Source organism: Sapajus apella, unplaced genomic scaffold, assembly GCF_009761245.1.
Source record: "Sapajus apella isolate SASKATOON/1434 unplaced genomic scaffold, GSC_monkey_1.0 scaffold613, whole genome shotgun sequence".
NCBI lineage: Eukaryota > Metazoa > Chordata > Mammalia > Primates > Cebidae > Sapajus > Sapajus apella.
Genome location: NW_022437539.1, coordinates 1 through 20359, shown reverse-complemented (window position 1 = coordinate 20359; position 20359 = coordinate 1). Strand labels below are relative to the sequence as shown.

The window sequence follows — 20359 nt, the reverse complement described above, 5'->3', positions numbered from 1 at the left end:
GAAGCTCCGGGAGGGTAGGGGTTTTCAGACAAAGTAGAAATTGTCCACCACTTTATCCTGGCAGGTACAACGTGCCCAACAGGCATTGTTGAATGTAGACTCACAGCCAATCTGCAACACTGGTGTTACCATTCTCCTTTACGGATGGGAAATGGGGCTTCCGGGGGAGTGGATGGCTTGCTCAGTTCATGCAATCCTAAATTGCAGAGCGAGGATTTGACTCAGACCTGTTGACCTCAGAGCCCGACGTCCAGCCAACAAGTTCTCAGAAACTCAGGCTTTCTGAGAAATAGGACAGGCAGCCTAGGGAACCCCGAGAGCCCAGGCCTGAGAGGGTGGGTTTCCTGGGGAAGAGGGTTAGAGAGGCAAAGGCAATGATCACCCACCCAGGCTGCATTGACCGGGCTGTTCCAGAGCTGTGGTATATTGTTCAGCTGCCCTGTGGACCTCTGGGTTTCTTTCAGTTCCCTTTGGTGACATGGGCTTCCCTCCTCCCCACCCCCCCCACTCTGCTTGGGCTCACACAGCGTAGCTTCTACTCAAGTCAGGGGAGGGTTCCTCCTACCACACTGTCAGTCTGTGATGCCCCAGCCAGGGGAAGTGGTGGCAGGGGCCATCTCACCATGGGGAGTGGGGGGTATGGACATACCTCCCTGTCCCCAATGCCTCCTGCCCCATCAGGAGTGGGAGTGCTCACACAGGGGCCGGGTGTGGCTCCACTTCCCCTCTGCTTGCCCTTCCACCCCAGGATGGCGCTGGGAGGCCAGGGGATCCCGCATCCTGGAAGCACTGCAGTGCTGCTCTGCCCTTCCTTCCTCCCGTGCCTCCCGTCTCTGGTCCCAGGTGGATCTTGGCTCAGGTTCTTTCAGTTGAGGGAAGGCAGGACCCAAGCCAAGTGGAGCCCCCTGCACAGCTTCTACTCCTGGAGCCCCATATCATTGCTGTGACTTCGGTACCATCGTCCCCCTTTTAGAGACAAGGAAATGAGATTTGAGGACCTGCCTAAGGCCGCATGGCTGGAACACAGCAAAGCCAGTGCCAGCGGCTTCTCTGCATGCAGCCGCTGCTGCTTCTTGAGGTTCAGAGGGCGGGGCTTCTAAAGGAGGGGCCTCACCTGAGCAAGATGGACAGTGGGAAGGGGGCAGGGGGCAGAATCCTAGTGTCTCACGGTCCTTCAGAGTGGGTGAGGAGCATTTGACAATAAAAGAAGGCTCCTCTTAGCTATTACTCCAAATATATTTTCAGAACCAACATAGAATATTTTTCTATTAAGCATAACTTTTTTTTTTTGAGATGGAGTCTCGCTCTGTTGCCAGGCTGGAGTACAGTGGCATAATCTCGGCTCATTGCAACCTCCAGCTCCCGGGTTCAAGCAATTCTCCTGCCTCGGCCTCCGAAGTAGGTGGGACCACAGGCGTGTGCCACCATGCCCAGCTAATTTTTGTACTTTTAGTAAAGACAGGGTTTCACCATGTTGGCCAGGATGGTCTCCATCTCTTGACCTTGTGATCCACCTGCCTCCGCCTCCCAAAGTGCTGGGATTACAGGCGTGCGCCACCACGCCTGGCCCTATTAAGCATAACTGACCTCCCATGAAAAAGATTCCCATTTTGTGGGGAGCCACTTTCAATGAAATAGCAATCTCATTTTATTTTTATTATTATTATTATTATTATTTTGAGATAAGGTCTCACTTCTTTGCCCAGGCTGGAGTGTGGTGGTGTGCCTCCTGGGTTCAAGCAATTCTCCCACCTCAGCCTCCCAAGTAGGTGGGACAATAGGTACATGCCACCACACAGGCTAATTTTTGTATTTTTTGTAGAGACGAAGTTTTGCTATGTTGCCCAGGCTAGTCTTGAACTCGTGGACTCAAGTGATCTGCCTGCTTTAGCCTCATTACAGAAGTGAGCCACCGCACCTGGCCTAGCAATTTCGTTTTGTTGTTGTTGTTGTTGTTAAATGACCTTTATTGAAATATTTTCCTTTGTGCTTCTTAACTAGCTGGGCATTCCACAGCACCACTTTTGATGTCATCTATGATGTCATGAGGGTGGTGGCCATCCACGTTACAGCCCACAGACTGGGCAGTCCCCAGGATCTCTCTCTTTTTTTTTTTCCCCATGATTATCAATAATACACAAATTATATTTTCACTTATTTCATAAAAATTATTTCATATAAGGAAAAAACTATTTAAATATTTAGTACCTTGAGAAGCCATAGCAAAAACAATCCATAGAAACTTTTAGCAAGAATACTACTTTATTTCTAAGTTACACCTTATTAAATGAAAAGCCAGGCAAATGATTAATCTTTTTCATCATTGTGAAGACTAAGACTTCTCAAAACATTAAAGTTAAATAAAAACTGAAAAAAAGTTTCGCTCCCCGCTTTTTTTTTTTTAGTTAACTAAATGCCATGCTTATAAATAGCTTATAGTTTTTTGTTTTTGTTTTTGTTTTTCTTGAAAGAAAGAAAGAGAAAGAGAAGGGGGGAGAGAGAATAGGAGTCTTGCTCTATTGCCCAGGCTGGAATGCAATCTAAAAATAGGTATTAAAAATATCTTTTATGCTGATAATTGTGCTTAACAGCAGAGACAGGAAGGAATAAGGGAAGAAAATAACAAACAAACAGCCAACCAATATTTCATTTAAGTCTGTGAAATGCTATGCAAATGCTGAAGAGTGATTTACTTCCAATTATGTGGTCACTTTCAAAATAGGTGTAATATGATACTGAGAAAAATTATGTTCTGTGGACCTGGGGTGAAGAATTCTATAAATATTCACTGAGTTTACTTGTTCCAGGTCTGAGTTGAAATCATAGATGTCCCTGTTAATTTTCTATCTTGTTGATCCATCGAATATTAACCATGTGGTGTCAAAGTCTCCCGCTATTATTGTGCGGGAGTCCATGTCTCTCTTTTTTTTTTTTTTTTTTTTTTGAGACGGAGTTTCGCTCTTGTTCCGCAGGCTGGAGTGCAATGGCGCGATCTCGGCTCACCACAACCTCCGCCTCCTGGGTTCAGGCAATTCTCCTGCCTCAGCCCCCTGCGTAGCTGGGATTACAGGCACGCACCACCATGCCCAGCTAATTTTTGTATTTTTAGTAGAGACGGGGTTTCACCATGTTGACCAGGATGGTCTCGATCTCTTGACCTCGTGATCCACCCGCCTCGGTCTCCCAAAGTGCTGGGATTACAGGCGTGAGCCACCGCGCCCGGCCTCCAAGTCTCTTTATAAGTCATTAAGAACTTGTCTTATGTATCCGGGTGTTCCTATATTGGGTGCGTATATATTTATGATCATTGACTCCTGTTGTTGCATTGATCCTTTTATCATTATGTAATGTCCTTCTTTGTTTCTTTTAGTCTTTGTTACTATTAAAGTCTTTTTTGTCAGAGACGAAAGTTACAACTCCTGTTTTCTTTTTTTTTTTTGCTTTCCATTTGATTGGTAAGTCTTCCACCAACCCTTTGTTTTAAGTCTTTGTGTATCCTTGCTTATGAGATGGATCTGGATACAGCGAACTGATGGGCTTTGACTTTTTATTCAATTTGCCTGTTTGTGTCTTTGATTGGGGCATTTAATCCATCTAAATTTAGGACTAATATTTATATTTGTGAGTTTAATATTGTGGTTTAATGCTAGCTGGCTATTTTGCCCATTAGTTGATATAGATTCTTCATTATGGAGATACTCTTTACATTTTGGCAAGTTTTTGGGATGGCTGATACTGGTTGTTCCTTTCTGTGTATAGTGCTTCTTTCAGAAGCTCTTGTAAAGCAGGCCTGGTGGTGATGAAATCTCTGAGTGCTTGCTTGTTCACAAAAAAATTTATTTTTCCTTCATTTATGAAGTTTAATTTGGCTGGATATGAGATTCTGGGTTGAAAATTCTTTTCTTTGAGGATATTGAATATTGACCCCCACTCTCTTCTAGTTTGTAGGGTTTCAGCTGAGAGATCTGCTGTGAGTCTGATAGGCTTCCCTTTATGGATCACCTGACCTTTCTCTCTAGCTGCCCTTAGAATTTTCTCCTTTATTTCAACCCTGGCAAATCTAGCAATTATGTGTCTTGGGGTTGCTCTACTTGAGGAATATCTTTGTGGTGTTCTCTGTATTTCCTGGAGTTGAGTATTGTCCTGCCTTACTGGGTTAGGAAAGTTTTCTTGAATGATATCCTGAAGCATATTTTCCAGCTTGGATTGATTCTCTTCGTCACATTCAGGTACACCTATCAAACGTAAATTAGGTCTTTTCACATAGTCCCATATTTCTTGGAGACTTTGCTCGTTCCTTTTTATTCCTTCTTCTCTAATCTTGTCTACTGGTTTCATTTCATTAAGCTGGTCTTCGACCTCTGATTTCCTTTCTTCTGCTTGATCAATTCGACTGTTAAAACATGTGCATCCTTCGCAAAGTTCTCGTATTGTATTCTTCAGTTCCATTAATTCACTTATATTCCTCTCTGGATTGTCTATTCTCGTTAGGATTTCGTCAAACCTTTTTTCAAGGTTCTTAGTTTCTTTACGTCGGGCTAGAATATGTTCTTTTAACTCACAGAAGTTTCATATTATCCACCTTCTGAAGCCTAAATCTGTTAATGGAATGCACTCATTCTCCATCAGGCCTTGTTCCCTTATTGATGAGGAACTGTGATCCCCTGTAGAGGAAGAGGCATTCTGATTGTGGGTATTCTCAGCCTTTTTACGCTGGTTTCTTCCCTTCATTGTAAATTTATCCACCTGTCGTCTTTGTAATTACCGACTTTCAAATTAGGTCTCTGAGTGGACGTCTAACTTGACGTCCAATAGCGCCGGAATCTGAGCAACCCACTGCACCGGCCAAAACAGCGGCCGTTAAGATTCGTGGTGCTTTTCTGCCCAGGAATCTCCGGTCTGGCTTCCTTCTTGAGTCCCTTTTTCAATTAGCTGAATAGGCGACTCTGCCTTCCCGGAGCTCCAAACGTTGACCAAAAGGGGACTCAGTCCCGTTTACTCTGCACCAAGAACCACTGTACCGGGGTGCCGCAAAACTGCTATGCCGGCCACAAGAGTCTTGCTGGCGACACGTGGGGCTCCTCCGCTGGGAATCTCCTGGTCTTTGAGCAACAAAAATTCATCTGAAAGTGTGGCGTCCTCTCGTTCTCTGCGCTTTCACTGGGAGCTACAATCCTGAGCTGCTAGTGATCAGCCATCTTCCAGGATCTCTTTAATGGCTCCAGAGAGTTCTCTGGCTAAAGATCAGTGCCGAATCTGTCAAGCAATGTTGACAATCTCATCAAAAGTGATATTCCCGCTGTGTTTAATGTTTTTCTGTTTCATTCTGTCTCTTGGTGGTTCCTTAAGGGCTTTGATGATCAGGGCAGAGGCAGAAGGCACCACCTCAGTCTGGCCCTGTCTGTTCTGAACGGTCAGTTTCACTGTAATCCTCAGGCCCTTCTAGTCACCCGTTGCCTTGGCAATGTCATCACCAACCTTTATTGGAGACAGACCCAGGGCGCCGATCTTGGGGGCAAGTGCAGAAGTGGCACCAACTTCACCCCCAGTGCACCTCAGGTATATGACTTTGATCTCGTTGGGGTCGAACTTCGGTGGCATGGCCGAGGCGGCTGGTGTCTGATGAACCCAGATTCGGGACGACTGAAGAGAGTTGCACCTTGGCCTCCTCCGAGCCAAAAGCTGAAAGCAGCAATTTCATTTTTAAAGAAAGAAATACAAAACAATCTACCTATTCACATTTTCCCATCCATACTTTAAATTTTAAAAATATGAAATAATGAAATACTTAGCAGATACAATTAATAAATTATGTATATATAATGATATTTCTACTTCATATTATGGCTACAAAGGTCAGGGAAGAGGGAGAGATATAAAAGAGAAAGAAACACAACACATGAGTGTCTTTTTTAAACTTGTTGAAGTTCAACCCAGGAGAAGGGAGGGGAGGGAAGGTTAAAGTTCTGATTCATCAACAAATACTACTTTATTTGTTAAAAATACAAAGCTAGGCCGGGCCCAATGTCTCACGCCTGTAATTCCAGCATCTTGGGAGGCTGAGGCAGGTGGGTCACCTGAGGTCAGGAGTTTGAGACCAGCCCGACTAACATGGTGAAACCCCATCTGAGCCTGAGGCAGGAGAATCGCTTGAACCAGGGAGGCAGAGGTTGCAGTGAGCTGAGATCGCACTGCTGCACTGCAGCCTGGCTGACAGAGCAAGACTCCAGATCCATTCAAAAAAAAAAAAAAAAAGGAAAGAAAGAAAAAAAAAAAAGAAAAATGGAAAGACAGGAGTGGGTCCTTGAGATAGCTGGTTCGAGTAGAACTCAGACATCAAAATTGAAACCCGCCCAATTTTCCAAAAAGCCGGATGCTCATAGAACTGAAGCTTGAGATACATCGGTACACCTACCGCCTGTTGACATTCCCTCCTCTTCGTCCCTCTGTTTTCCTTCCCTGCTATATAAGCCCCTAACTTTAGTCAGGGGGAGAGACAGATTGGAGGTTTGTCTGCCCTCTTACCGGCTGATGTAACCAGAATAGAGCCTTCTTCCCTGGCAATACTGGCTATCTCAGTGATAGGCTTTCTGTGTGGTGAGCAGCCAGACCTAGACCAAGCTCCTGGCAATCCAAAACAAAATCATAATTTTGTTTTGCTCTTTGCACCCTTGGAACCCCACCTGGGAGGGGCAGTCAAGGCAGACTTTCCAGAGAAAGTGATGCTGAAACAGAAATTTTGAAGAGCAAGGATTACCAAGCAAAGAACATTCCAGGAGAAGAAGCAGGAGGTGTGAAGGTAGAGGCCCTCAGGCGAGGGTGTTAATGGAATCGAAAACGGTTCAGAACCCCAGGTGGACGGTCAAGGTAGCAATGAGAGGACGTGGGACAGGAGACCACAGCGCTGCCCCAGGGTGACTGGAAGGCGACTTGAGAGGGGAGCTGGGGCGAGACAGGTGCAGGGGTTGAGGATGAGAAAGGTACAGAGTGGCTGGAGGAATCTCACCTGTAAGCACTTCAGGATGGGATGTCTGGATCCTGGTGCCAGTGACTGTGCGCTGGGGCGAGAGCCACCCTCGCCAGGGGTGCAGGGAGGCGAAAGGAGGGCCTGGGGCTGCGAGTCCGCCACACAGCGCCCTCATTTGTGCGCAGCCCCGGAGGTCTAGAGTGGGGAAGCACCCAACCCTCCCCCAGGGCCCAACCGAGCACCGCAGCGGGAGGTACGGGGTTGTCAAATGACAGTTTTGAGGTTCTAGATTGCCAAAAGAGCTAGTGACCGGTCTAGGGCACCGTGCCGTCTGGCATCTCCCTGGAGGCCGTGCGCCTGGCCCGAGGCTCAGCGCAGATCCGCAGTCGCCGGGTCAGTGCGGGCCCCGGAGTGGATCCGCGGGGCGGGGCGGGGCACTGCCCTTGCCCCGAGCTCGGCAGCCGCGGCCCAGGGGCGGGGGCGGCGAGATGCGGAAGTGCCCGGGCGGTTGGCGGACCGGCGGGAGGCGCAGCCCGGGCAGAGCTCAGCTTGGCCCCGCCGTCCGGCCGGTCTCCTGGGCGCAGCCACGCAGGCGCACCGCAGACAGGTGGGTCCCGGCCGCTGCGCGCTCCTCTCCGCGTCCCCGCCCGGCGCGCCTCTAGGGTAGTGGGAGCGGTACCAGCTACTGCCCACCCCCAAGTCCAGGCCTCGCCCCAGGCCTGCGCCCCCCAGGCAACTGTGGGCGGCGGGATAAGGACTGGAGTAGGGCGGGGTCCGCGTCCAGTTGTGCCTGGAGAGCGAGCTCGGGTGGGTGCCTACGGCAGGGCGCGCCCCGCCGGCCTGGGACCTCCAAGGCGCCTCCCACGTCCCGATCAGTTTGGGGTGCTGGCGCCCGGGGAGCCCCGAGGCCCAGGCGGCGGAGTCGGCACCGCTGAGGGTGGAGGCGCCAACTCTGCTGCTCTCCTTCCCCTTCGCCATCGCCCAGGCTGAGGGCTCCCGGACGCCCCGCAGGAGGCTGGCTTGGACCACCTAGGAGCGAGGCCAGATCCCTACTTTCGATGCACTCGCCCTTGCTCTTCCTGGGCCACCCTCACCCTTTTGGAAAAGAGGTTGAGGTTTAAAACGTTCATCCCCCGGGATCTTGAGGCCGATAGCAGGAATTGTGCTAGAGTTTGGGGGAAGACGGTGTCAGGTAGAGGCGGCGTCCCTGGGCTGGTGGCAGGGAATGATAGACGCCAGGCCCCGGAGCAGCGGAGAAGGATGGGGCGCAATAGTTCCTGAGCTGGTTTCTGTAGGGCCTGCCCCAGAACTTAAGGCAGCAACAATGAAGAGGCTAAACGTGAAGGAAAAGTAAGACTAGCGTGGCCGCAATGCAGAGGGAGATGGCGAGATCTATGGACCCCAGGAGCGGCAAGAGCGGGTACCGGGAGCAGAGGCGGGAGCGGGGGACTTTCCCAACCTCGCAGCCACGCTGGGCAAAGCAGGTGCTGCTCCTCCAGCGGCAGGAGGAGCGGTCCAGAGGCCGACCCCAGAGGTGTGGGCGGTTCTGCGGGCTCGCCCAAGGGGTGTGCCCCGGTGGTGCCAGGGGGAGGCGTAGGGGTGGAGGGGAGCGGGGCAGGGGCGGAGGACTGGCCTGGGCCTGGGCTCCCCGAGGGCCCAGAGTGGGGATAAGTAACCAGGACCAGAGAGGGCTCGGCTGTATGGATGTAGGAACCTCCTTTCTGCCCACGCTCCCAGTAGTTATGGGACCTGGGGTGCTGGGGCTGAGGGACTCCAAGAGTCTAGGGAGGCACTGGGAAATCACCCTTTTTTATCTAAAGGCCCTACTTTGGGGTTTTCCCCCTCTACCCTGGTCTTCCCCCACCATGCCCCTGGGAGGAACAGAAAGCAGCTTCTTCCCGGGCACCTGTTGTCCAGAGCCTCAGCCTATCTGGACCAGGGGAGCAGCAGGGCCCAGGGTGTGGGCAGCTCACCCGAAGGGCTGGGATTTAGGGTCAGAGCCTGTACAGGGAACTCCTTGTCCTCTCCCTGAGCTGGGTGTGGGTTTGCAAGGAGACATGTGACCTAGACCAACCCTGGGCACAGCAGGACCTGATGTCTGGCCACTCTTATGAGGATCAAGGATGGCTGTGGCACTTCCTCCCTCCCCCACTGGCCCCCTGGTGCCCAAGCCTTGCAGCTCCTGGGTGATGGTGGGGCACTGTCTCCTGGGCTCCAGCAGGGCCCTGGGTTGAGCTTCGGGCTCTCTCCCTTCAGCAGGGCCTTTAGGGCGCCCTCTGGATGCGTTGCTGCCTCACCCACTTGAGGGGGCTTCCTCAGGCCCTCAGCTGTTGGATTTCCCTCCTTTCAGGGGCTCAGGTCCATAGACTTAGGTCTAAGGCTGCATACATTTCACCCAGAGCCTCCAGAGCCTGGGACAGCAGACCTGTTCTGACAATGAACTTCTGAAGTCATGGGCCTTGATTGCGGTGGTCTGAATCAGATCTAGCCCTTTTCAGGGAAGGAGGGAGCTTCTGGGAGGATGAATGCAGCTCGGGTTAGAGCTCGTGTGGACCTGGCTGCAGGCAAAAGTCTAGAGGCTGAGTCCCTTATGTGGCATGGTGGACAGACCCTCACCCAGCACAGCCGGGCTTGTCGCCGGGGCTCCTACTCCACACCCCTCCCTAAGCTGCCCGTATGGTTGCTGCCCTCTGATGCTGAGGCTGGAGTAGTCATTTCAAAACCTTGTTCTGCATTATACAGCCGTGTCGACTGGGCGCAGTGGCTCATGCCTGTAATCCTAGCACTTTGGGAGACCCAGCAGGGCAGATTGCCTGAGCTCAGGAGTTTGAGATGAGCCTGGGCAACACAGTGAAATCCCATCTCTACTAAAATACAAAAAATTAGCCGGGCATGGCAGTGTGCAACTGTAGTCCCGGCTGTTCAGGAGGCTGAGACAGGAGAATTGCTTGAACCGGGGAGGAGAGGTTGCAGTGAGCCGAGCTCATGCCGCTGTACTCCAGCCTGGGCCACACAAGTGAAACTGTCTAAAAAAAAAAAAAAAAAAAAAAGCCATGTTGGGCAGATCTAGACTGCTGGACCGACAGCAGAGGGCAGACAGGCATCCCCTCTGATCTCCCCAGTTCCACCAGCACTGGCACAGCCTCAGCCCAGGGCGTCATCAATGAAGCTCTCCCTGACTCTGCGCAGACAGAGCTTCCTCCGGCCACCCTCACTCAGCCAGAATTGTGTGCTGCTGGTGACTGGCACCCCCCTATTCTAGGGCCAAGGCCTCTCAGGGGTCTACAAATACAAAAATGGGTGGGGGCACACCCTTGCTACAAACCACACTAAATGCATAATGACTGCCTGCAGGTTTGGGGGGCAGGGAACAGCTCTGGGCAGGAGGTTGGAAATTTGGTCTGGGGGATCAACTCATGAATTTTCTCTGCATCCCTTCCCTCCCTCCCTCAGCCCACAGTGAGTCTGGCTTCTGAGTTGTCCCAGCCTGGCCACTTTCATTTCCCCTGTGGTTGGGTGGCCGCTGGGGCAGAAAGCGGAACTAAGCCCCCATGTTCTGAGGCCGGGGCAGGGCTGGAGGGTTCTGAACACCTCCCTGTCCCGGCCCCAGGGCCAGGCCAGGGCCTGCCTTACCTCTCTTGGGACCTTGGCAGCCAAGCTGGGCTCTGAGGGAGGCCTGCGAGGCAAGATGCTAACAGCTCAGAGAGAGCACTAGGCAGATGCAACCCCAAAAGGTACTGGGCAGTGAATTTCAGGGGAAACTGAGGCTCTGTGCTGCAAGGTCCAAGCAGGCCGGGAAAGACAGAGGGAATTCAGCTCAAATCTTTGCTTCTTACTTGCTGAGCAACACATTCACCTCTGATGGGCTGTGCTGTATAATGGCCCAGTTCTGTCTTCCACGCTGGGGTCTCCAATGAAAAGCCAAGGGCATGGGTAAGGGGAGGAGAGAGGGACAGAAGGGGGCTCAGGACTGTGGAGTGTTTCCAGCTCTGGGCAGATGGAGGGGAGGAGGCAGGGTCCCACCTGCCTGACTCCAGGGAGGCAGCGAGGCTGTGGCCTGGGAGGCAGGACTCCAGCCCCTTTGTAGGTAGTGGTTAGAGCTGTGGCCTCTGCTTCCTGCATCCTTCCTAACAGGCTCTGGCAGGTGTTAGGGCCTTCCTAAGTGCTGCACGAATGCACATCCACTGGGAGGAGAAGGGGTGGACCAGGAATCTAGGAGATGAAGGGCCCTAGAGAGGTAACATCTCAGTTTGGTGGCTGCTGTCATTGGAGGTAGGTTGAGTTGGTTGATGGGATTTCTCTAAAGATGTCGAGATTGGGGAACTTCCTCCCAGAGGGAAACTGAGGAAGAAAGGTAGCTCTGAGAGCTGGGTGTGGAAACCCAGCCTCATTCACATGTTCTGCTTTCCTCCAGGTGCCCTGGGAACTTGAGATGAGATTTTTTTTTTTTTTTTCACTCTTGTTGCCCAGGCTGGAGTGCAATGGCTCTATCTCGGCTCACCACAAGCTCCACGTCCCAGGTTCAAGCAGTTCTTCTGCCTCAGCCTCCTGAGTAGCTGGGATCACTGGCATGCACCACCACGCCCGGCTAATTTTTTGTATTTTTAGTAGAGATGGGGTTTCTCCATGTTGGTCAGGCTGGTCTTGAACTCCCGACCTCAGGTGATCTGCCTGCCTTGACCTCCCAAAGTGCTGGCATTACAGGCATGAGCCACCACCCCCAGCCAAGATGAGATTCTTGTTGAGGGCATCTCCGGAGGGGATTCTCAGGGGATGGAGGGTGAGAAAACTTGGGCAGGGAAGAACTAAAACGGGGATGTGGACTGAGAGGGAGGCTGGCTTCAGGCTGAGCCCATGGGAGTGCTCGCTGCCCCAGGTAGCCCAGCTTCAGACAAGACAGCCGGCTTTTGTCCCTAGCATCGGGCAGTCACTGACTGTGGCTGTCCCCCCAGAGTGAGGGGTGGGCCTAACCTGTGTTGTGAGCAGTGGAAGGCAGTTCTCTGGCCAAGGGGCTGCTCACTGCTGTTAGCGGCTGGAGGATGGATGCCCCTGCCTGGTAAAAGGCATTGGCTGGGGGCACCCACAGCATTCACTGACTCATAACTCTTCCTTGCCTTCCCCCAAACACAAAATTCTGTGACACTGACAAGAAAGTTGATCCTTGGAAAAGAAAGTTGGCCTTAAATACCTAGACGGACTAGAGAGACTATTCTTTGGGGCCCATAGCTTGACCTGTGAGCACCCTGTTGCCATCCACCTGCAGACCTGCTGAGTCCCCTCTGGCTTTCTCCTGCAGACCCCTCTGCCATGAACCAGTCCATCCCAGGGGCTCCCACCCCGCCCCGCCGCGTGCGGCTGAAGCCCTGGCTGGTGGCCCAGGTGAACAGCTGCCAGTACCCAGGGCTTCAGTGGGTCAACGGGGAAAAGAAATTCTTCTACATCCCCTGGAGGCATGCCACAAGGCATGGTCCCAGCCAGGACGGAGATAACACCATCTTCAAGGTAAGCCCTGGCAAGGAGGCTGTCTGGACCTCCAGGGTACCCAGTCCCTAGAACAGGAGCACACATAACACGGACAGCTCCTCAAGGCTGGCCACTCACCCAGCTGCCGTGCTGCTGTGGACACCAGGCCCGGACTAAGGAAATGCAGACATAGCCACAGGTCACAGCTTTTCTTTTTTCTTTTTTTTTTTTGAGATGGAGTCTCACTCTGTCGCCAGGCTGGAGTGCAGTGGCACAATCTCGGCTCACTGCAACCTCCGCCTCCTGGGTTCAAGCGATTCTCGTGCCTCAGCCTCCTGAATAGCTGGGATTACAGGCGCTCGCCAGCACACCAGCTAATTTTTGTATTTGTAGTAGAGACGGGATTTCACCATGTTGGTCAGGCTGGTCTCAAACTCCTGACCTCAGGTGATCTGCCTGCCTCAGCCTCCCAAAGTGCTGGGATTACAGGCATGAGCCACCGTGCCCGGCCTAGGGCACACCTCTTCCAGCCTGCACCCCAGAGCAATGTGGGGACTAAGGGTCCACGGAAGACTTTCCCATAACTGGTCATACTCACTCTTTGTTCTTGTCTTACTTCTGTTACTCATGAGGATATGTTCACTGCACACATATGCTAAAGGAAGCCAAAAATCCACCTATCATTATTCTAAAATTTTTATTTTAAATTAGTATATATTTATGGGTTCACCGGTTCACCACTGTGTATAGTAATGATTTGATAAGTATAGTGATCAGATCAGGTAATTAGCATATCCATAATCTCAAACATTTGTCATTTCTTTGTGTTGGGAACAAACTATTTTTAATATGAGATTCAGACATATCAATCTTTTAATTTTTTGATTAATTTTTTTTTGAGACAGGGCCTCACACTGTTGATCAGGCTTGAATTTTTTTTTTTTTTTTTTTTTTTTTTTTGAGACAGGGTCTAACTCTGTCACCCAGGCTAGAGTGCAGTGTGGTGATCTCAGCTCACTGCAGCCTCAAACCCCTAGAGTCAAGCAATCTGCCCACCTCGGCCTCCCAGACTGCTGGGATTACAGGTGTGAGCCACTGCACCTGGCCCAATCTTTTTTCTTTAATTGACATATAACAATTATACATATGTACCCTTTTTTTTTTTTTAAGAGACGAGGTGTTGCTCTGTTGCCTAGGCTGGTGAGCAGTGGTGCAGTCATAGCTCACTGCAACCTTCAACTCAGCTCAAGTGATCCTCCAGCCTCAGCTTCCTGAGGAGCTGTGACTACAGGTATATGCCACCATGCCCAGCTAATTTTTTTTTTTAGACTGAGTCTTGCTGTCTCCCTGACGAGTGAAGTGGTGCAATCTCAGTTCACGGCAACTTCTCCCACCTGGATTCAAGCAATCCTCCTGCCTCAGCCTCCCGAGTAGCTGGGATTACAGATGCCCGACACCACACCGGCTAATTTTTTTTTTTTTTTTTTAATTTTTAGTAGAGATGAGGTTTTACTATCTTGGCCAGGCTAGTCTTGAATTCCTGACCTCATGATCCACCTGCCTCAGCCTCCCAAAGTGCTGGGATTGCAGGCATGAGCCACCGTGCTCAGCCTAATTGTTTGATTTTGATTTTTGTAAAGATGAGGTCTCACTTTGTTGCCCTGGCTGGTCTCAAGCTCCTGGGCTCAAGTGATCCTCCCACCTCAGCCTCCTGAGTAGCTGGTAGCACAGGCGCAAGCCACTGTGCTCTCTCCAGTAATGCTAGGATATACCCAGCATAATAGTTTTTGCTTACATTTTTAGTTTTCTACACGTGAGTGTATATGAAATGCAAAATTGGAATCAAGTGATATGTCTTGTCTTATAAGCTGGATTTTTTTTCACCCCAATATCAGGTTCAGCTTTCCTTTCCAACATAATCCACACCACTACTCGTGACTGTAGAATTTCCACTGGAAGGTTTTAGCACAATTTGGTCACCGATTCTTGGTGTTTGGATACTTGAGGTTGCTTTTAAAACCCAAAGTTAAAAACCATATTGTCATGTAGGCTGTCTTAACGCTTCCCTTTTTTTTTATCCTCAATTATTTTGGAGGTTGATTTCCTAGAGTTGAAAATCGCTGGGCCAAAGGCGAGGCTTATTTTTTACAGCTTCGGATACGTATTTTCTTAGTTTTTGGACTTGATCCTTACCTTTCCAAAGTTCTGTTGCTAAGCCATTTTTTATTTTTGTATAGGTAATACAGTTATACAAGTCAACATTAAAAGGCATAGAATGGTTTAGAGCAAAAAAATCTCCCTCCTATCCTGTTTCGCCACCAGCCTCTCCCTTTCCCTAGAGGCAGCAGTGTTCTCATTTTCTTTTTTTAGCTTTCCTGAGATGTTTTTATGCACATATAAGCAAGTATGCACTATCGTTTCCTCTACTTTTCTTTTTTCATTTTCATTTTTTTTTTTTTTTTGAGATGGAGTCTCGCTCTGTTGCCCAGGCTGGAGTGCAGTGGCGTGATCTTGGCTCACCATAATCTCTGCCTCCCGGGTCCAAGCAATTCTTCAGTCTCAGCCTCCCAAGTAGCTGGGATTATGGGTGCGTGCCACCATGCCTGGCTAATTTTTGTATTTTTAGTAGAGATAGGGTTTCATCATGTTGATCAGGCTGGTCTCGAACTGCTGACCTCACGATCCACCCACCTCGGCCTCCCAAAGTTCTGGGATTACAGGCACGAGCCACCGTGCCCAGCCTCCTCTACTTTTCATAGAAATGCTAGATGTCTGCATATCCATCTGTACTTAATACTTCTTGACAATTGCTGCATGTCAGTATACAAACAGTTTCCTGCTTTTTGTTTTTTTGTGCTGCCTGGTATTTTCATTCAATGGGTTGGCCATCATTTCACCAGCCCCTCATTGATGGATGTTGCATTGGGTATTTTGGGTCATCTTTTATACACAGTGCCACTGTGAATAACCTTGTATGTACAATATTTTGTGTGAATGCTTCTTTGATATTTAGGATGAATTCCTAGAAATCAAATAGCTGGGTTAAAGGGTTAGAAAGAAACATTGGTAATCCTCACCTCACCTAATTGCCATTCAAAATAAACCAACAGCTCCAGTGTAGTGAGCCCATCCTATGTGCAGGCGTAGCTCTGAGTGCTTTATGGACATCAAACCCACTCATTGTCTTTGAGCCAGGGTATCACTCTGTCACCCAGACTGGAGTGAAGCACATAGTCACGGCTCACTGCAGCCTCCATCTCTCCAGCTCAAGCAATCCTCCCACCTCAGCCTCCTGAGTAGCTGGGACCACAGGCGCCCATCACTATGCCCAGCTAATTTGTTGTATTTTTTGTAGAGACAAGAGTCTTGCTATGTTGCCTAGGCTGGTCTCCAACTCCTGGGCTCAAGCGATCCTCCCACCTCAGCCTCCCAAAATGTTGGGATTACAGGCGTGAGCCACTGTGCCTAGCCAACATCAACCCCTTGAGTCTTCACTGCCCCTCCATGAGGTGGGCACTGTGAGATCACGAGAAAGGGAGGCAGTGACATGGCCTGGCACACAGCTGGCAGGGGGCACATTCCAGATTCGGACCCAGCCTGGCTCCATTGTGCTAACTCTTATCCCCTATGCTGTCCTTAGAGATCACACCGGTTCACGTTGCCGGAAGCAGGGACTGTGGATACATCTCACAGCCCCTAGATTCCATGGAGTTTGCTGGCAGCCTGAGGGCTGAGGCAGGACTGTGGCAGATCCCCATGCTGCAAACAAGGTCTGGGCTCAGTGAGGCTCAGCCTGTGGCCGAAGGTCTCCCCACGCAGTGGGGTCTCCTATGGAATGGGAAGCAGACAGGGGCTGTGGTGGAGACAAAATTCTCTGTGGTCAGCTGTCTCTTCCTGGCCCAGGCCTGGGCCAAGGAGACAGGGAAATACACTGAAGGGGTGGATGAAGCCGATCCAGCCAAGTGGAAGGCCAACCTGCGCTGCGCCCTTAACAAGAGCCGAGACTTCCGCCTCATCTACGACGGGCCCCGGGACATGCCACCTCAGCCCTACAAGATCTACGAGGTCTGCTCCAATGGCCCTGCTCCCACAGGTATCAGGCCTAGCTCTGTGTGAGCCACCTGGGAGGCTGTGCAATGACCCGGCCTCTAGCCATGAGCTGCTGAGTGCGGGCAGGCCAGGGCCCCTCTAGCATGCAGTGGTCCAGGACATGCTGCCACAGCTTCCACTAGGTCATGACACCCAGGGCTTCCAGGAGTGGCTGGGATGGGTCACTGGTGGATCAGGATGGCTTGGCATGCAGTCAGGGACCTGGGTTCTTCTTCCTTACCATTGCCCTTGTTCTGGCTTCTGGTTCCAGCCTAGGTCTCGTGGCCCATGGAGTTGGGGAGGTCTTTCCCCATCCTGGTGGCTGTGCCCTCCCTCTTGCCCTGTGTTGGGGCAGCTCTGGGGAGGGCAGAAGCCGCACAGGAGCTACAGGCAGCCTCTCGGGGGATCTGGCTCCTCCTCTGACGTTGACTCCTTGACTGTCCTTCTTTTCTCTCCCCACTGTGCAGAGTCCCAGCCCCCTGAGGATTACTCTATTCCAGGAGAGGAGGAGGAGGAGGAAGAGGAAGAGGTGAGAGTGGGTCGGGGAGGCAGATGGGGCCCTGGGCGGGCTCTCTGCTGTCCCAGTGGCCTTAGGCCAAAGTCTGGCTCCCCTGGAGGCCCGTGGTCCTCTCAGTGGCTCTTCTCCTTGTTTCTTCTCCTGGGATTCTGAACGATAAGAGCACAGTCCCCACCTGCTCCTTCCCAGGACATTGTCGTTATTCTGCATGTGTGACCCGAGCAGCAGTTTGGGCTTGGTAGGTCTGACTCCCCGCAGAAGGCAAATGAGGAAAGTGAGGCACAGGGCTTTTCTGACCTGTCTGGGATGGCTGAGCTGGGACCGCAGGCAGGGTCTTGCCTGCGTTAAGCGGAGACTGGGAGAGTAGCCTCATGGTTCTCGCGTGTTATTTCCCCAGCTCAGTGGAATAACCTGTCCTCCCTTCTCTCCATCTCTTCCCTCCTTTGCCTGTGGCATCCCTTCAGCTGCAGAGGATGTTGCCAAGTCTGAGCCTCACAGGTGAGGCTGGGAGGTGGTGGTGGTTGGGAATCTAGTATACGGAGGAGCTATAGGTACTATAGGTACCTGGGAGGGGGCTGATGGGAGGCTGGGGTGGCCCAGGGCTGGGAGTAGGTGGGCCCAGGAGGCAGTTCCTGGAGGTGGCACTGACAGCCGTCCATACACACTCTTTAGATGCAGTGCCGCCAGGCCCCGCCATGGCACCCTATTCTTTACCCAAAGAGGATGTCAAGTGGCCACCCACTCTGCAGCCGCCCACTCTGCAACCACCCGTGGTGCTGGGTCCCCCTGCTCCGGACCCCAGTCCCCTGGCTCCTCCCCTTGGCAACCCTGCTGGCTTCAGGGAGCTTCTCCCTGAGGTCCTGGAGCCTGGGCCCCTGGCTGCCAGCCTGCCCCCTGCAGGCGAACAGCTCCTGCCCGACCTGCTGATCAGCCCCCACATGCTGCCTCGTAAGGGACCCACGGCTGGGCAGGGGGAAGCAATGCTGGGGGCGGTGGTAGGATTGGCAAGGAGGGTGGAGGGTGCTGGAGCCCCTTGAATGGGGAGAGAAAGTGGGAGGGCTGATGGGGCTGGGCCTGGCCACTGGGAGGCAGAATGGGGAGGTGTGAGGCTCAAGGATGGGGTGGGCCTGCCCTTCTGCCCCACAGTGACCGACCTGGAGATCAAGTTCCAATACCGGGGGCGGCCACCCCGAGCCCTCACCATCAGCAACCCCCACGGCTGCCGGCTCTTCTACAGCCAGCTGGAGGCCACCCAGGAGCAGGTGGAACTCTTCGGCCCCATAAGCCTGGAGCAAGTGCGCTTCCCCAGCCCTGAGGACATCCCCAGCGACAAGCAGCGCTTCTACACGAACCAGCTGCTGGACGTCCTGGACCGCGGGCTCATCCTCCAGCTCCAGGGCCAGGACCTGTATGCCATCCGCCTGTGTCAGTGCAAGGTGTTCTGGAGCGGGCCTTGTGCCTCAGCCCATGACTCATGCCCAAACCCCATCCAGCGGGAGGTCAAGACCAAGCTCTTCAGCCTGGAGCACTTTCTCAATGGTGAGTGGCTGAAGTCGTGATCCTCCCGGCCACCTCTTGCCCAGGAACACGGTTCCAGCCTCTGACTAGGAAACTTGATCTTGATGCAGAGCTCATCCTGTTCCAGAAGGGGCAGACCAACACCCCACCACCCTTTGAGATCTTCTTCTGCTTTGGGGAAGAATGGCCTGACCGCAAACCCCGAGAGAAGAAGCTCATTACTGTACAGGTACGTCTCCCCTGCCCCAAAGTCAGTCCTGGCTTGACTTTGGCGAATCCCGGGGCTAGGCCCTTGCCCCAGGCTGGAGGCTGAGGGCTCCCCGAACAGCGTGAACTTGGCCGCCAGAGACTATCAAGGCTCAGGGCCAGAGAATGCAGTCTATTACTCACCCCTGATGGCTGCCCTCATGCACAGCTGGATCTGGCAGCCCTGCCATGGGTCTCCCTGTCTTATCTCCTTTTTGCCTCCCAGGTGGTGCCTGTAGCAGCTCGAATGCTGTTGGAGATGTTCTCAGGGGAGCTATCTTGGTCAGCAGATAGCATCCGGCTACAGATCTCAAACCCAGACCTCAAAGACCGCATGGTGGAGCAGTTCAAGGAGCTTCATCACATCTGGCAGTCTCAGCAGCGGTTGCAGCCTGTGGCCCAGGCCCCTCCTGGCGCAGGCCTTGGTGCTGGCCAGGGGCCCTGGACTATGCACCCAGCTGGCATGCAGTAACAAGGCTGCAGATGGTGACTGGCCCTGGCTTCCTGGGTGGCTGTGCAGACTAATTTGGAGGTATGACAGCCCCGGTGAGCACTGCCTGGCTGCAGGGTCCCACCTCTGGGTTTCCTGGAAGTGGATTTGGGCCAAGAAGGAGCAGGGAGAGAGGCCTGAGCCCCAGCTTCTCCCTCAAAGCTTTGCTTTGAGGGTTCTGTTTTCCTGTGCCCCTCTCCTGGGCTCTCTCTAGTCTGGTCAGCCTGGCTCCTGAGAAACTCAGCCATGAGCAAGGAAGGAACGCCCCCCCACCCCCAACCCTCAGGCCTAGTTTACAGGAAGAATTGCCTAAGGGTGGCCCACTCTTGTGATTGCCCCATTTCCTCTGGCAAAAAAGCCAAAGAGTGTTGTGGGCCAAGTCCCCCCGAAAGGCCTCTGCAGGGCATGGCCCAGATTTCCCTGGTTTGAGCCTCACTTCCTCATCTTCCTCTCCTCTGAGATAGACATGAGTGACCACTTAGGTATCACATCAGATGCTCAAGGCTGGCAGCTCCCCCTTTTCTTGAGAGTCCAAGAACCTGAGGTAGAAAGAATTTTTATGTATTTTTGGATTAATAAATGTTAAAAACAGACTCAGCTGTTTCTTTCCTTTTTCTGCTACCAGTTGCTCCCATGCTGCTCTACCAGGCCCTGTTTCGGATGCCAGCTGTCCCCCGAGCACCTGCCCCCTGCTTGTGGCCATTGGCATTGGGAGGGCCTACCTTCTGGGCTGATGAGTCAGTTGGGCCTTCATAAACACTCACCTAGCTGGCTTTGCTTTCCAGGAGGAAGCTGGCTGAAGCAAGGGTGTGGAATTTTAAATGTGTGCACAGTCTAGAAAACTGTCAGAATCAGTTTTCTCATAAGAAATGGTGGAAAAGGACAGGCTAGCACTGCAGCTGCATTTGGCACCATTCAAATCTGTCATCCTCGAGTATACTCCTGTGCTATTAAACACATCAGGGCAATGCATACAAACCGTCCTGATATATTTAATGTACTTATTATATTGTCCCCTGAGATTGGGGGAGTGAGGTCTCACCGTTAGTCCTCCCAGAGCTGGCTGTTA

The 20359-nt window shown here is 52.0% G+C and overlaps 1 protein-coding gene and 1 pseudogene across 4 annotated transcripts; one reads left to right on the top strand and one right to left on the bottom strand.

Annotated features, from left to right (window-relative positions):
- Positions 1–1951: 1951 nt before the first annotated feature.
- LOC116546136 lies at positions 1952–5691 on the bottom strand (annotated as a pseudogene).
- A 1717-nt stretch (positions 5692–7408) lies between these two features.
- On the top strand, positions 7409–19883 carry LOC116546135 (interferon regulatory factor 5). Of its 4 annotated transcripts, none has more exons than XM_032272474.1 (9): positions 7409–7574; positions 12264–12469; positions 16334–16523; positions 16987–17048; positions 17501–17534; positions 17757–17984; positions 18183–18575; positions 18665–18783; positions 19027–19883. In XM_032272474.1, exons 2-9 carry the CDS (start codon positions 12275–12277, stop codon positions 19270–19272), a joined length of 1467 nt encoding a protein of 488 aa, XP_032128365.1. In that variant the 5' UTR covers positions 7409–7574; positions 12264–12274; the 3' UTR covers positions 19273–19883. The 4 variants fall into 4 exon arrangements, with proteins under 4 accessions (XP_032128365.1, XP_032128363.1, XP_032128366.1 ...); XM_032272472.1 differs by having other exon boundaries at positions 17709–17984; XM_032272473.1 differs by lacking the exon at positions 7409–7574 and adding an exon at positions 9968–11239 and having other exon boundaries at positions 17709–17984.
- Positions 19884–20359: the final 476 nt, after the last annotated feature.